This window comes from Ascaphus truei, chromosome 1 (assembly GCF_040206685.1).
Source record: "Ascaphus truei isolate aAscTru1 chromosome 1, aAscTru1.hap1, whole genome shotgun sequence".
NCBI classification, from domain to species: Eukaryota; Metazoa; Chordata; class Amphibia; order Anura; family Ascaphidae; genus Ascaphus; species Ascaphus truei.
The window spans coordinates 224929577-224941237 of NC_134483.1; the positions used below are offsets into that span (position 1 = coordinate 224929577).

General features: G+C 41.9%; 1 protein-coding gene across 1 annotated transcript; it reads left to right on the forward strand.

The window, feature by feature from the left end:
- The first annotated feature begins 8652 nt into the window (after positions 1-8652).
- LOC142493172 (uncharacterized) lies at positions 8653-10028 on the forward strand. Its single transcript, XM_075596806.1, has 2 exons — positions 8653-8719; positions 9085-10028. The coding sequence occupies exons 1-2, from the start codon at positions 8671-8673 to the stop codon at positions 10026-10028; spliced, it is 993 nt and encodes a 330-aa protein (XP_075452921.1). The 5' UTR covers positions 8653-8670.
- Positions 10029-11661: the final 1633 nt, after the last annotated feature.

Genomic DNA, 11661 nt, shown 5'->3' on the forward strand with positions numbered 1-11661 from the left:
CTAACTCCAACCCCCTGGATATCACCTGTGGTGTCCCGCAAGGCTCTGTTCTGGGGCCCCTACTCTTCTCAGTGTTCATTAATGATCTTCCCACAGCTTGTAAGGAAGCCTCAATACACATGTATGCAGATGACACAATCCTATATGCACACAGCCATAGCCTCTCTGACCTTCAACACATACTTCAGTCTGACTTTTTGAGACTCGAAAACTGGATTTCCCAAAACAACCTGTTTTTAAACACTGACAAGACTGTAACAATGGTATTTGGGACCAAGACTAAATTTGTAAAGCTTCCAGTGACTGAGCTCCTGATTAGAACCAACGCTAACACCACCCTAACACCTGTCACTAGTTTTAAATACCTGGGCTTTTGGTTTGACTCCCACTTAACATTCGGGATGCACATTGATACCCTGACAACCAAGACCTATGCCAAACTAGGGGTACTTTACAGGAACAAATCCTCCCTAAGTCTCCTGGTCAGAAAGCGTATCGCACAGCAGATGCTAATGCCAATTATTGACTATGGAGACATAGTCTATGGCTCGGCTCCTCAAACCCACCTTAGCAAACTTGACACACTCTACAATTCAATTTGTCGTTTTGTTCTCCAATGCAACTACAACACACATCACTGCGAAATGCTCAAAGAACTAGATTGGTCAACACTAGAGTCTAGGCGCAAAGTTCACCTTTCCTGTCTTGCCTTTAAATTCTTCATGGGCAAGCTACCCAGCTACCTGAACAAGCTCCTCACCCCTACCACTTGCAGCACTTATCACTTGAGATCAGACTCCAAAAGACTATTCATGGTCCCAAGGCTCAACAAAGTATCCGGACGTTCCTCCTTCTCCTTCCGTGCACCCCAAAACTGGAACAACCTACCAGAGACTCTCACATCCACCACCAGTTTAAGTTCTTTCAAATCTAAGCCTGTCTCACATTTTAACCTGGTCTGTAACTGTTTCATACGCTCATAATATATATTTTCTTTAACTGTGCACGCAATGTCTTGTATATAATGTATACCCTGTTCATTTATGTAACTGTACAAGTAACCATGTATTATTTGTTTTACTCTGTGCCCAGGACATACTTGAAAACGAGAGGTAACTCTCAATGTATTACTTCCTGGTAAAATATTTTATAAATAAATAAATAATATTGTCACTTAAAATGATCACTTTAAATGCATCACTCTTAAAATGCCAATGCTACCAATCATTGTGCAAACACATACAATGTGACAGAATTAAAAATCTTTAATAATCTAGGTATAATCTCGTAATACAGTGGCTTTACGGAACTGACTGTGAAAGTACCTCTCTCCCAAACTAAAGGAAAATGAGACAGTAAATTGGTTTTGCACTTCTCTGGAGGTTGACTAATGAATGGGATACTTTCTCTTGTAGTCAGATAATTATTTGTACCCATGCATGCATGACTGAAGCATCATAGCCTCAGAGATTTACATTACACAACCTTTTGTGCTCTCATTGAGTTTGTATCAACATGTAAATCAATTCCCATCCTTCCCAATGAGGGGATTCTTGTTCATGTACAGTACATTCATTCTGATCTGATTGATCACCCATAATAACAGGGATTATAAGCGCTTTCTTGTCTCATTTGTTTCATTTCCTCTTTTGCTTTATTAAATAAGGTTTTAATAAACCCTATTAAGACTGAATAGATTGTAGGAATGGCCTATAATGAATGAGCTCATTATACAACTATAAAATCCACAGGAAGCAATTTATTAGAAATTATATTTGGGTGCAAGCCAGAAGAAAGCAATATGAGTGGTGCTAAAAGCAAATGAAACATTTGTTAACTGATAAATAAATATATATATACCGTATTGGCCCAAATATAGTGCTATGTTTTTTACCTAAAAATGTCCTTCCTAAATCTGTACTTGTATTATATGCGCAGCCTAACACCTTTTATTTTTCATGTAGAACACCTTCAAAACTTTAGGGTCGTATTATGTGGGAGGCCGTATAATATTCGGGCAAATACGGTATATATATATTTATATATTATTTATATAATACATTTATATTTATATATATTTATATACTTTATAAATGTATATTTACACACATACACAAACAGACATACTCTTACATCACTAACATTCAGGGACCATTTAACACCTTAAGTCATAAATCGCATACTGCACAGGGGGGAGGGATATGCTTCAGTCAGATACATTCCAGGATGCACTGTTTTTAAGTAAAAACCGTTCTTGCTTTATCCATTGTAACACCGCCGGAAGAAAAGATCAGTGTATTTCGAAAGTTTGCACAAATAAAAGCATTTCGTTAGTGTAACAGGGGACTTATCCCTGTTCAGTAATGTGCCTTTAATCCAGCAGTGTGGTGGTTAACCTCTGATAGTTAATTACTAAACACCACCTGCCTGATTAGATGGCTTAGAAAGCCTGTCTTTTGAAACAGGAAGTGAGAACTCTTTAGCTGACACCTGAGCTGAACTTGGAGACACACTTGTCTTGAGCTCTGCCAAAAGATAGCAGAGCTGCTTCCAAGACACAGGGAAAACTTCTAAACGTGTATGCTGACCAACCCTGAAGACAAGGGAGCTGAAGCAGGGACAGTAAAGATTTTCCCTCCAAACCACAAGGACCAAATAAGACTTCTAAAACCTGGATGCTGATATTTTCTGTGCACGCATGGGTGCGGTTCCAGGAGAGCAGAGAAGCTTACAAACAGATAAGACTTTTATTCTTAAGAGACTGCTTATACCTGCTTACTGCATGCTATGTTTTGGGGCTTGGGAGAAAAGCTTGACTAGGGAGATGTGAATTGATTGCATAGTGTTTTCACTAGAAATACTCCCAAGTGAACGGAAGCTTTGTCCCCCCCCCCCTTGTTTGGATGTTTTCCTGATAAAAAGGAAAAGGCACAATAAAGCCTTATTATAATTTAACATTATAAAGCCTCCTAATTGCGTACCTCTGTGAACGTCCGTCCACAGTTAGCCACAGAACGGTATCGTCTATTTATTTTTGAATATATATATATATATATACAGCTAAACCCCGTTATAACGCGCCTCGTTATACCGCGATTCGGTTATAACGCGGTTTTCCCGTGGCTCCCGTTTTTAAAAAAAAAAAAAAAAAAAAAAAATTTTTTTAAAATTTAAAAATAAAATTTTTTTTTGCACACTGCACACACTGCACACACTCACTGCACACACACTGCTCATTGCTCACACTGCCACACTGCACACACACTGCACACTGCACACACACTGCTCATTGCTCACACTGACACACTGCACACACACTGCACACTGCACACACACTGCACACTGCACACACACTGCTCATTGCTCACACTGCACACACTGACACACTGCACACACACTGCACACACACTGCACACTGCACACACACACTGCACACACACTGCACATTGCTCACACTGACACACTGCACACACTGCACTGCACACTGCACACTGCACACACTGCACTGCACACTGCACACACACTGCACACTGCACACACACTGCTCATTGCTCACACTGCACACACTGCACACACACTGCACACTGCTCATTGCTCACACTGCACACACTGACACACTGCACACACACTGCACACTGCACACACACTGCTCATTGCTCACACTGCACACACACTGCTCATTGCTGACACTGCACACTGCACACACACTGCACACTGCACACACACTGCTCATTGCTCACACTGCACACACTGCACGCACTCTGCACACTGCACACACACTGCACACTGCTCATTGCTCACACTGCACACACTGACACACTGCACACACACTGCACACTGCACACACACTGCTCATTGCTCACACTGCACACACACTGCTCATTGCTGACACTGCACACACTGACACACTGCACACACACTGCACACTACACACACACTGCTCATTGCTCACACTGCACACACTGACACACTGCACACACACTGCACACACACTGCTCATTGGACACACTGCACACACACTGCACACTGCACACACACTGCTCATTGGACACACTGCACACACACTGCACACTGCACACACACTGCTCATTGCTCACACTGCACACACACTGCTCATTGCTGACACTGCACACACTGACACACTGCACACACACTGCACACTACACACACACTGCTCATTGCTCACACTGCACACACTGACACACTGCACACACACTGCACACACACTGCTCATTGGACACACTGCACACACACTGCACACTGCACACACACTGCTCATTGGACACACTGCACACACACTGCACACTGCACACACACTGCTCATTGCTCACACTGCACACACTGACACACTGCACACACACTGCACACAATTATTATATAGAAATAAACAGACAACTGCACTTTAACAGATGTACAGTATTTTGCCTGTACAACGTCTTGTGACTTTTGTTTCACAAAGTTAAGGGGGTGGGAAGTCATTGTGCTGTGGGGGTTGGGGGGGTGGCGGGGCCCTGCGCTGCGGCTACGGCGGGCCCTGTACTGCGGCGGGGGGGGTTAGCGGTCTGTGTGTGTGAGTGCGAGTGCCTGTCTGTGTGTGTGTGTGTGTGAGTGCGTGAGTGCCTGCATGTGTGTGCGCGTGTGTGTGTATGAGTGCGTGAGTGCCTGTGTGTGTGTGTGTGTGTGTGTGTGTGTATGTGTGTATGTATGAGTGCTCCAGCCCGAGTCCGTGGAGGGAGGGGGGGGGGAGAGTAGCGGGTCCCTCCTGCAGCCAGTGGAGGGAGTGGGGGGAGAGTAGCAGCTCCCTCCTGCAGTCCGGGGAGGGGGGGGAGAGTAGCAGCTCCCTCCTGCAGTCCGGGGAGGGGGGGGAGAGTAGCAGCTCCCTCCTGCAGCCCGTGTAGGGAGGGGGGGGGGGAGAGTAGCAGCTCCCTCCTGCAGTCCGTGGAGGGAGGGGGGGGAGAGTAGCGGGTCCCTCCGCTCAAGCCACGCCCCCCCTCCCTGTCAAACCTCCCACCTCCCGCTCCGGCTCTTACACTTACTTACACACACACTCAGACACTTACACACACTCACACACACTTACACACACTTAGACACTCACACTCACACACACTCACACACACTCACGCACACCCACGCACACTTACGCACACTTACGCACACTCACACACACTTACAGACACTTACAGACACTCACACACACTCACACACACTTACACACACTTAGACACACTTAGACACTCACAGACACTCACAGACACTCACACACACTTACAGACACTTACGCACACTCACACACACTCACACACACCCACGCACACTTACGCACACTCACACACACTTACACACACTTACAGACACTTACAGACACTCACACACACTCACACACACTTACACACACTTAGACACTCACAGACACTCACAGACACTCACACACACTCCCACACACTCACACACACTTACAGACACTTACAGACACTCACACACACTCACACACACTTACAGACACTCACACACACTTACACACACTTAGGGCCTCATGCAGTAAGCGACGATTATGTGAAATCGGCAAGCTTATCGATTAGTCATGTTATTGGCGTTTTTCCCTCTCCGTATGCAGTAAGTGCCGAATACATTCAAAATCAAGCCGAAAACAAATCCGACCACTCTCACGATGATGAGCCGATCACACACAGGTGTATCGGCGTGCGTGGCGGGGTGCTGTTAGGTTGCACAATCACAAATCTTGCTGAATCAGGCGAAACAAGCATGTTTTTGATTGCGCGCCATATTTAAAGGCAACGTGTACTGCTAATCATTCTCTGTGTTGTTGGGAGTGAGAGAGAGAGAGACGCACAGAGCTGGACGATTGAAGATTTGCATATTGACTGAGAGACTTGTTGTGTATTGGGTGAGCTTTGTCCTTTGTTGTTTTGTTTACATCTTTGTCTTGTTTTATATGTGGAAGTGGTTCGTGTGATTGCCTGTACATTTCTTGTCTGTTTTTTGTGAGTGCTGGAAGTATGCCCGCAAAGCGTGGGAAGAGTGATGCTGGTGGGAGTGGGACTGCTACTCGTGCGAGTACGCGTCGGAGTGAACGTTCTGTTCAGGGGAGTGATGTTGCTGGTGCACCGAGTGGTGTTGCTGAGAGTGGGAGTGCTGTTGCTGGGAGTGGGAGTGCTGGTGCTGGGAGTGGGAGTGCTGTTGTTGGGAGTGGGAGTGCTGGTGCTGCGAGTGGTGTTGCTGGGAGTGGGAGTGCTGTTGTTGGGAGTGGGAGTGCTGTTGCTGTGAGTGGGAGTGCTGGTGCTGGGAGTGCTGGTGCTAGGAGTGGGAGTGCTGGTGCTGGGAGTGCTGCTGGTGGCGCAGTTGCTGATGGGGTGGATGGTGGTGGCGTGCTTGCTGGTGGCCAGCTTTTGGAGGCTCTTCCATTGGAAGAAGGAGAGTCCAGTCAGCACCAGCCAAGCTCTGACCCTAAACCTGCTCGGAAGAAACGTGTGGAGAAGCCACGTAATCCTCGCTTCAATGACCAGGAAAATACAGCTCTTGTCACTGGCATTCTGGAGCACTATGACAGTATCTATGGATATTTATTAGGTAAGTGTACCTTTACATTTATTATTCAAATACATGTGATCCTAGGTCATCTGAGTTTTGTTCATATGCAAATATGGGTACACAATATCTTTCTATGTTCATTAGTGTGGAAACACAGCTTTTTATCATGCCTTACAAGGACAAATAAACACAGCCGGTCAATTTGCCAGAACTGCATACAATATGAATGCAACCTTGCTTACATGTATAGGTTTAGTAGTGAATGCTCATGTGCTTCACATATTACACATAAAACAGCATGTTTGCTATCTCTTGGAACAGCTAGCAGTGTAGGAAACTGGTGCTTATATTATTATTAATTCACCTCATATCTTTTATATGTTTTTCAAGGGCGGACAAGTGCAGCAAGCAAAAAAGAAATGTGGGACACAATAGTCATTGGTGTCAATGCCTGTGGGAATCGTGTCAGGGACAAGTATCATTGTCGGAAAAGATTTGATGATATTAGGTCCAAATTGAAAAAGAAAATACAAGACCAACGCGTGCATGCTACTGGCACTGGAGGTGGGCCCACACCACAACGTCTCATATTGACTCCATTGGAGGAGCTGCTTCGGCCAAAATTACTTACCGTCGTCGTGGAAGGCTTGGCTGGTGACCGTGACATTGGAATTTATCCGTCACAATTTCCAGCAGGTGATAAATATTACTGTACTAGGCGTGTCGTTGCTTACAGTTATTTTGAATATTTACACTGCTTTTTATACTGTCTTCACAATATAAGCATACCTGCATCTATATATGTATATGTCTGATTCTGTATATATATATATCTCAAAATAGACATATATGTAGTAGTCCTACTAAAAGCAGTAACTAATATAGCACGTGCCATTGCGTGCTCATTTACATGTGAATTCCCAAAATGCATAGCTGCAGTGGAAGCAATTGATGGTGGGCGAAGATGGGGAACAACAGGGTAGTACACATGTGTAACACATGTTAATCAGAAATTATTACTAGCTACAGGTACAGAACAGAAATATGTAGAATATTATTGTGTATTTTATTTATTTTACTCCGACAAACATGACATTACTGCCTATTTTAAGCATGCATCAAATATATTGCATGCAACGGCCTACAAACATCACTTGCACTAACACATCTATAGTTGTTTATGAAAAGGTCCATTTTTGCTTTAACTCATATACAGACAGCATAATGAGGCACACGTATCATATTTTATGTCATTGTTTTCATAACTTAAAAACTGCACACGACTATTTAGCTCATCTACCATTGTGTTAAAGCAGCTGCAATTAATATCTCATCACAGCATACACTTCAACAGAGGGGGTGGGGTTCAGCACACACACTAATTGCAGCCTCATTTTAGGGTCAACTTAGTTCACACCATTTTCACCTGTTTCAAGTAATTGAAAGGTGTGGCTGATCAGGCTTTTTGGGGAAGGGAATACCGTTATTACAACCTGACTAGCACAACTGAAGTTAATCACACTCATTTGAAAGCTTCACTTTAGCTACTAAATGCCCCAACAACTCATTACTTATCAAAGCGTACGTCACACATTAGTTCACTCATATCTATAGTTGAACTACTATCAAAGACACATTATCACACACTGCATGTGTTGTCTTGTTGAGTCACAGCCACATTCAGGTGTGCCACATCTTCGATTAATGTACCACACATATCCTCTACCAAAAACAACACTTTTTGCAATATGACCACCTTCATGATAACCATTGTGAATGGTCATCTCATGATAGTTATGTACATTATGATACTGATATCACTACACAACATATGATTTTAAGGTACAAATTTAATCTATTTATCCTCACGCATTACTGCAGAAACATAGTATGTTGTATGTTAGGGAACTCAAAACTTCTAAGTACACAGGCATGTACAGTGTTATTACAACTATTTATGTTCACTTTCACACACATTTTCGGTTAAGCAACTGATGTTGTTAGTTAATCATAAATACAGAACATACAATAAGTGTTTGTTCAATATTTACACATGTAAATGTCAAACTTATGTTATTGTTATATATAGTTGCCCCTGGAGGACATGTGTCACCTGAGATGGAACAAGTGTCTTCACCTGGGTCAGCCAGCTCAACACAACTACAAGGTGAGTGTATCAGTTGGTGGCCATATAATATGTGCTCTTCTATATGTTATGTTGTCATGTTCATTATTTGTTTTGCACATCTTCTTTAAATAGGATTACTTAGTGTCAGTGAAAATTAAGTGTAAGGCAACATGTATTGTGTTAGTGATGTGAACTATCATGTAGGACTTCTGAGTTTAGAGCAACTTTTCATTCATTCATATTTCATACTAAGTCCAAACATTATTCGTAAGTCAAGGTAGTTTTTAATGTGAGGTTATAAAACGTATGCTAACATGTTAGGTGTTACTTAGGACACAGTACAATTACATAGTAACACAGCATACATTAACATGCCATTTAATAATGTGTACATTTCTTTTTAGAACATCATGGTGATGAGGATGATGAGGATGATGAGGATGACGCCGCAGAAGAGACTGAAATACAATCAAGTGACCATGAAGAGGTGCCAATAGAAACTGTTGTACCGCCAAATCGTCCATCAACTTCCACATACGATGCAATTGTAGCTTCAGAGGGAAAAATAGTGGACGCAGAAAATCGTCGCCATTCAGACATGATGACAGTGCTGGAAAGGATGATTGGACTGCAGGAAGAAACAGTATCACAATTGGCACATCTCCACAGAGTCTTCATTGAAGTGCCTAAACAGTTGCAAAAAATCAACACCTCATTCGAAGCATTAGTTGTTCAGCAAACCCAAGCTAATTACTGGAGAATGACTAATGTACCCCAATTCAACACCTCACAGGCTGGATCATTACATGCTGGCCACTTCTCACCACATTCATCTGATCTTCAGTCACCAGGTCCCAATGTTACCGGTCAAGTAGCACACATTGGTGTGCAGGTTCCTGACGACATCCTACCGCTGCCATCTGTACTACATCACCAGCTGACACCTACAAAGGAGGCCACAAAAACACAACAGCACAAGCAGTTAGTACTGACCAGGAAAGATGAAACGGACCAACCATGTGTTGTGCACGGTGTACCAACTTGCTCACATGTGTCACTGCCCACAAGCCCTGTTGGTGAACAGTCACTGCCCAAAAGCCCTGTAGGTGAGTCACTGCCCAAAAGCCCTGTAGGTGAGTCACTGCCCACAAGCCCTGTAGGTGAGTCACTGCCCATAAGCCCTGCCCGTGAAGTGCCAGAGGCCACTCAAAGTGGCTCTGTTGTTGCGAAAGTTGGTGGCAAACGAAAAAAAAAAATGCAAGAGACAACAAGCAGGCCTGTTACTCGCTCACAAAAGGAACAAAAAAATAAATGTTATAATTCACATGACTTCACATTATCTAATTAATATTGTATGTATGCTGAAGACTGTGTTGTTTCCAAACTTTCAACTATGTTCTTGTACACGTGAAGTTTTGGAAATGTTAACACTCAATTAATGAATAGTGTTATAAATATTTATGTATTAATCGTCTGTTCAGTAATGGTCCACCTGGAACCAGTTGCAAAGTTTAGAGAAGCTGCCATTGACTTTGCAGCAAAACATTGCATTTGGGTGTGTTAATTGATGTAAGAATTGCATATGCATATTAGTCACATGCATTTATAAAAACACCTAAGTAACTGCAAACATCTTTCTTGTACGTGTACAGCAGGATTATGTGTAAATTATTACTTACCTTTGCCTTGCTTGGGCATTCTAATTTTGTCCTTTAATCATTTGTGTGTTCTTGTTTCAATAACATCTCAGAATGTATAATAATATATATACACACACACACACACACACACACACACAGTGAGTGTGTGTGTGTGTGTGTGTGTGTGTGTGTGTGTGTGTGTGTGTGTGTGTGTGTGTGTGTATGTATATATATATATATATATATATATATATATATATATATATATATATATAGTACTATATAAACTGGTATACATGTATTTTACAAACTAATACACTTCATGCTTCCTTGTGAAAGCACACTATTTTAATAATACAGGCCTAATGTTTGAGAAATATCCTAAGTATGAGACTCTATGTGTGTGTGTGTGTGTGTGTGTGTGTGTGTGTGTATATGTATATATATATATATATATATATATATATATATATATATATATATATATATATATATATATATATATAGTACTATATAAACTGGTATACATGTATTTTACAAACTTATACACTTCATGCTTCCTTGTGAAAGCACACTATTTTAATAATACAGGCATAATGTTTGAGAAATATCCTAAGTATGAGACTCTAACAGTATTGTGCTTAAACAAATGTTTATTACTTCATTCAATCATGTTTCTCACCATTTAAATAGGTTTCATACAAGGTATACTTACTGCCATCAATGTTGTGTGTACTCCTGCAATATTAAAAAAAATAAAATATAATATATAAATATATATATATTTTTATAAGAGAGATATATTTAGATATATATATATACACACGTATTTAAACTCATGCAGACAGGGAGTTAACCAGACTTTCACATACACACAGAAATGTAAGCGGGGAAAAAACATTTCTTTTTGCAGGTGTGTGTTTTTACTGATATGCCTGGCTAAGAACTATTTTCACACAGTGGTCTTTGTTAGTTTTCAAAAAAACACTATGTGAACGAATTCAAAGTCTAGGGATGTTTTTCAGAAACGAGATAAAAGAAGGAGAAATGTTTCTCCCACAGTCCCATATCACTAACCACAACTGTTAACCCAATTAGATTTACAAAGCCAATTGGCGTTTGAAATAAGGAGTCAAAGTAGTTAGTTTTGATGACCTTGAGAAGGAAAAACAGGAGTTTGTTAGCCATTCAGCACATTCATTTTGATGAGCAAATAACACAGACCTGCACACAGCTTTTGTGCTACTCAGACATGGCTGATGAATTCGTTACCAATATTAATCCCCTTTTAGGGTATAAGTACATGATCTGTGAAGCCATCTTGAACAGTCGCGGACAGAA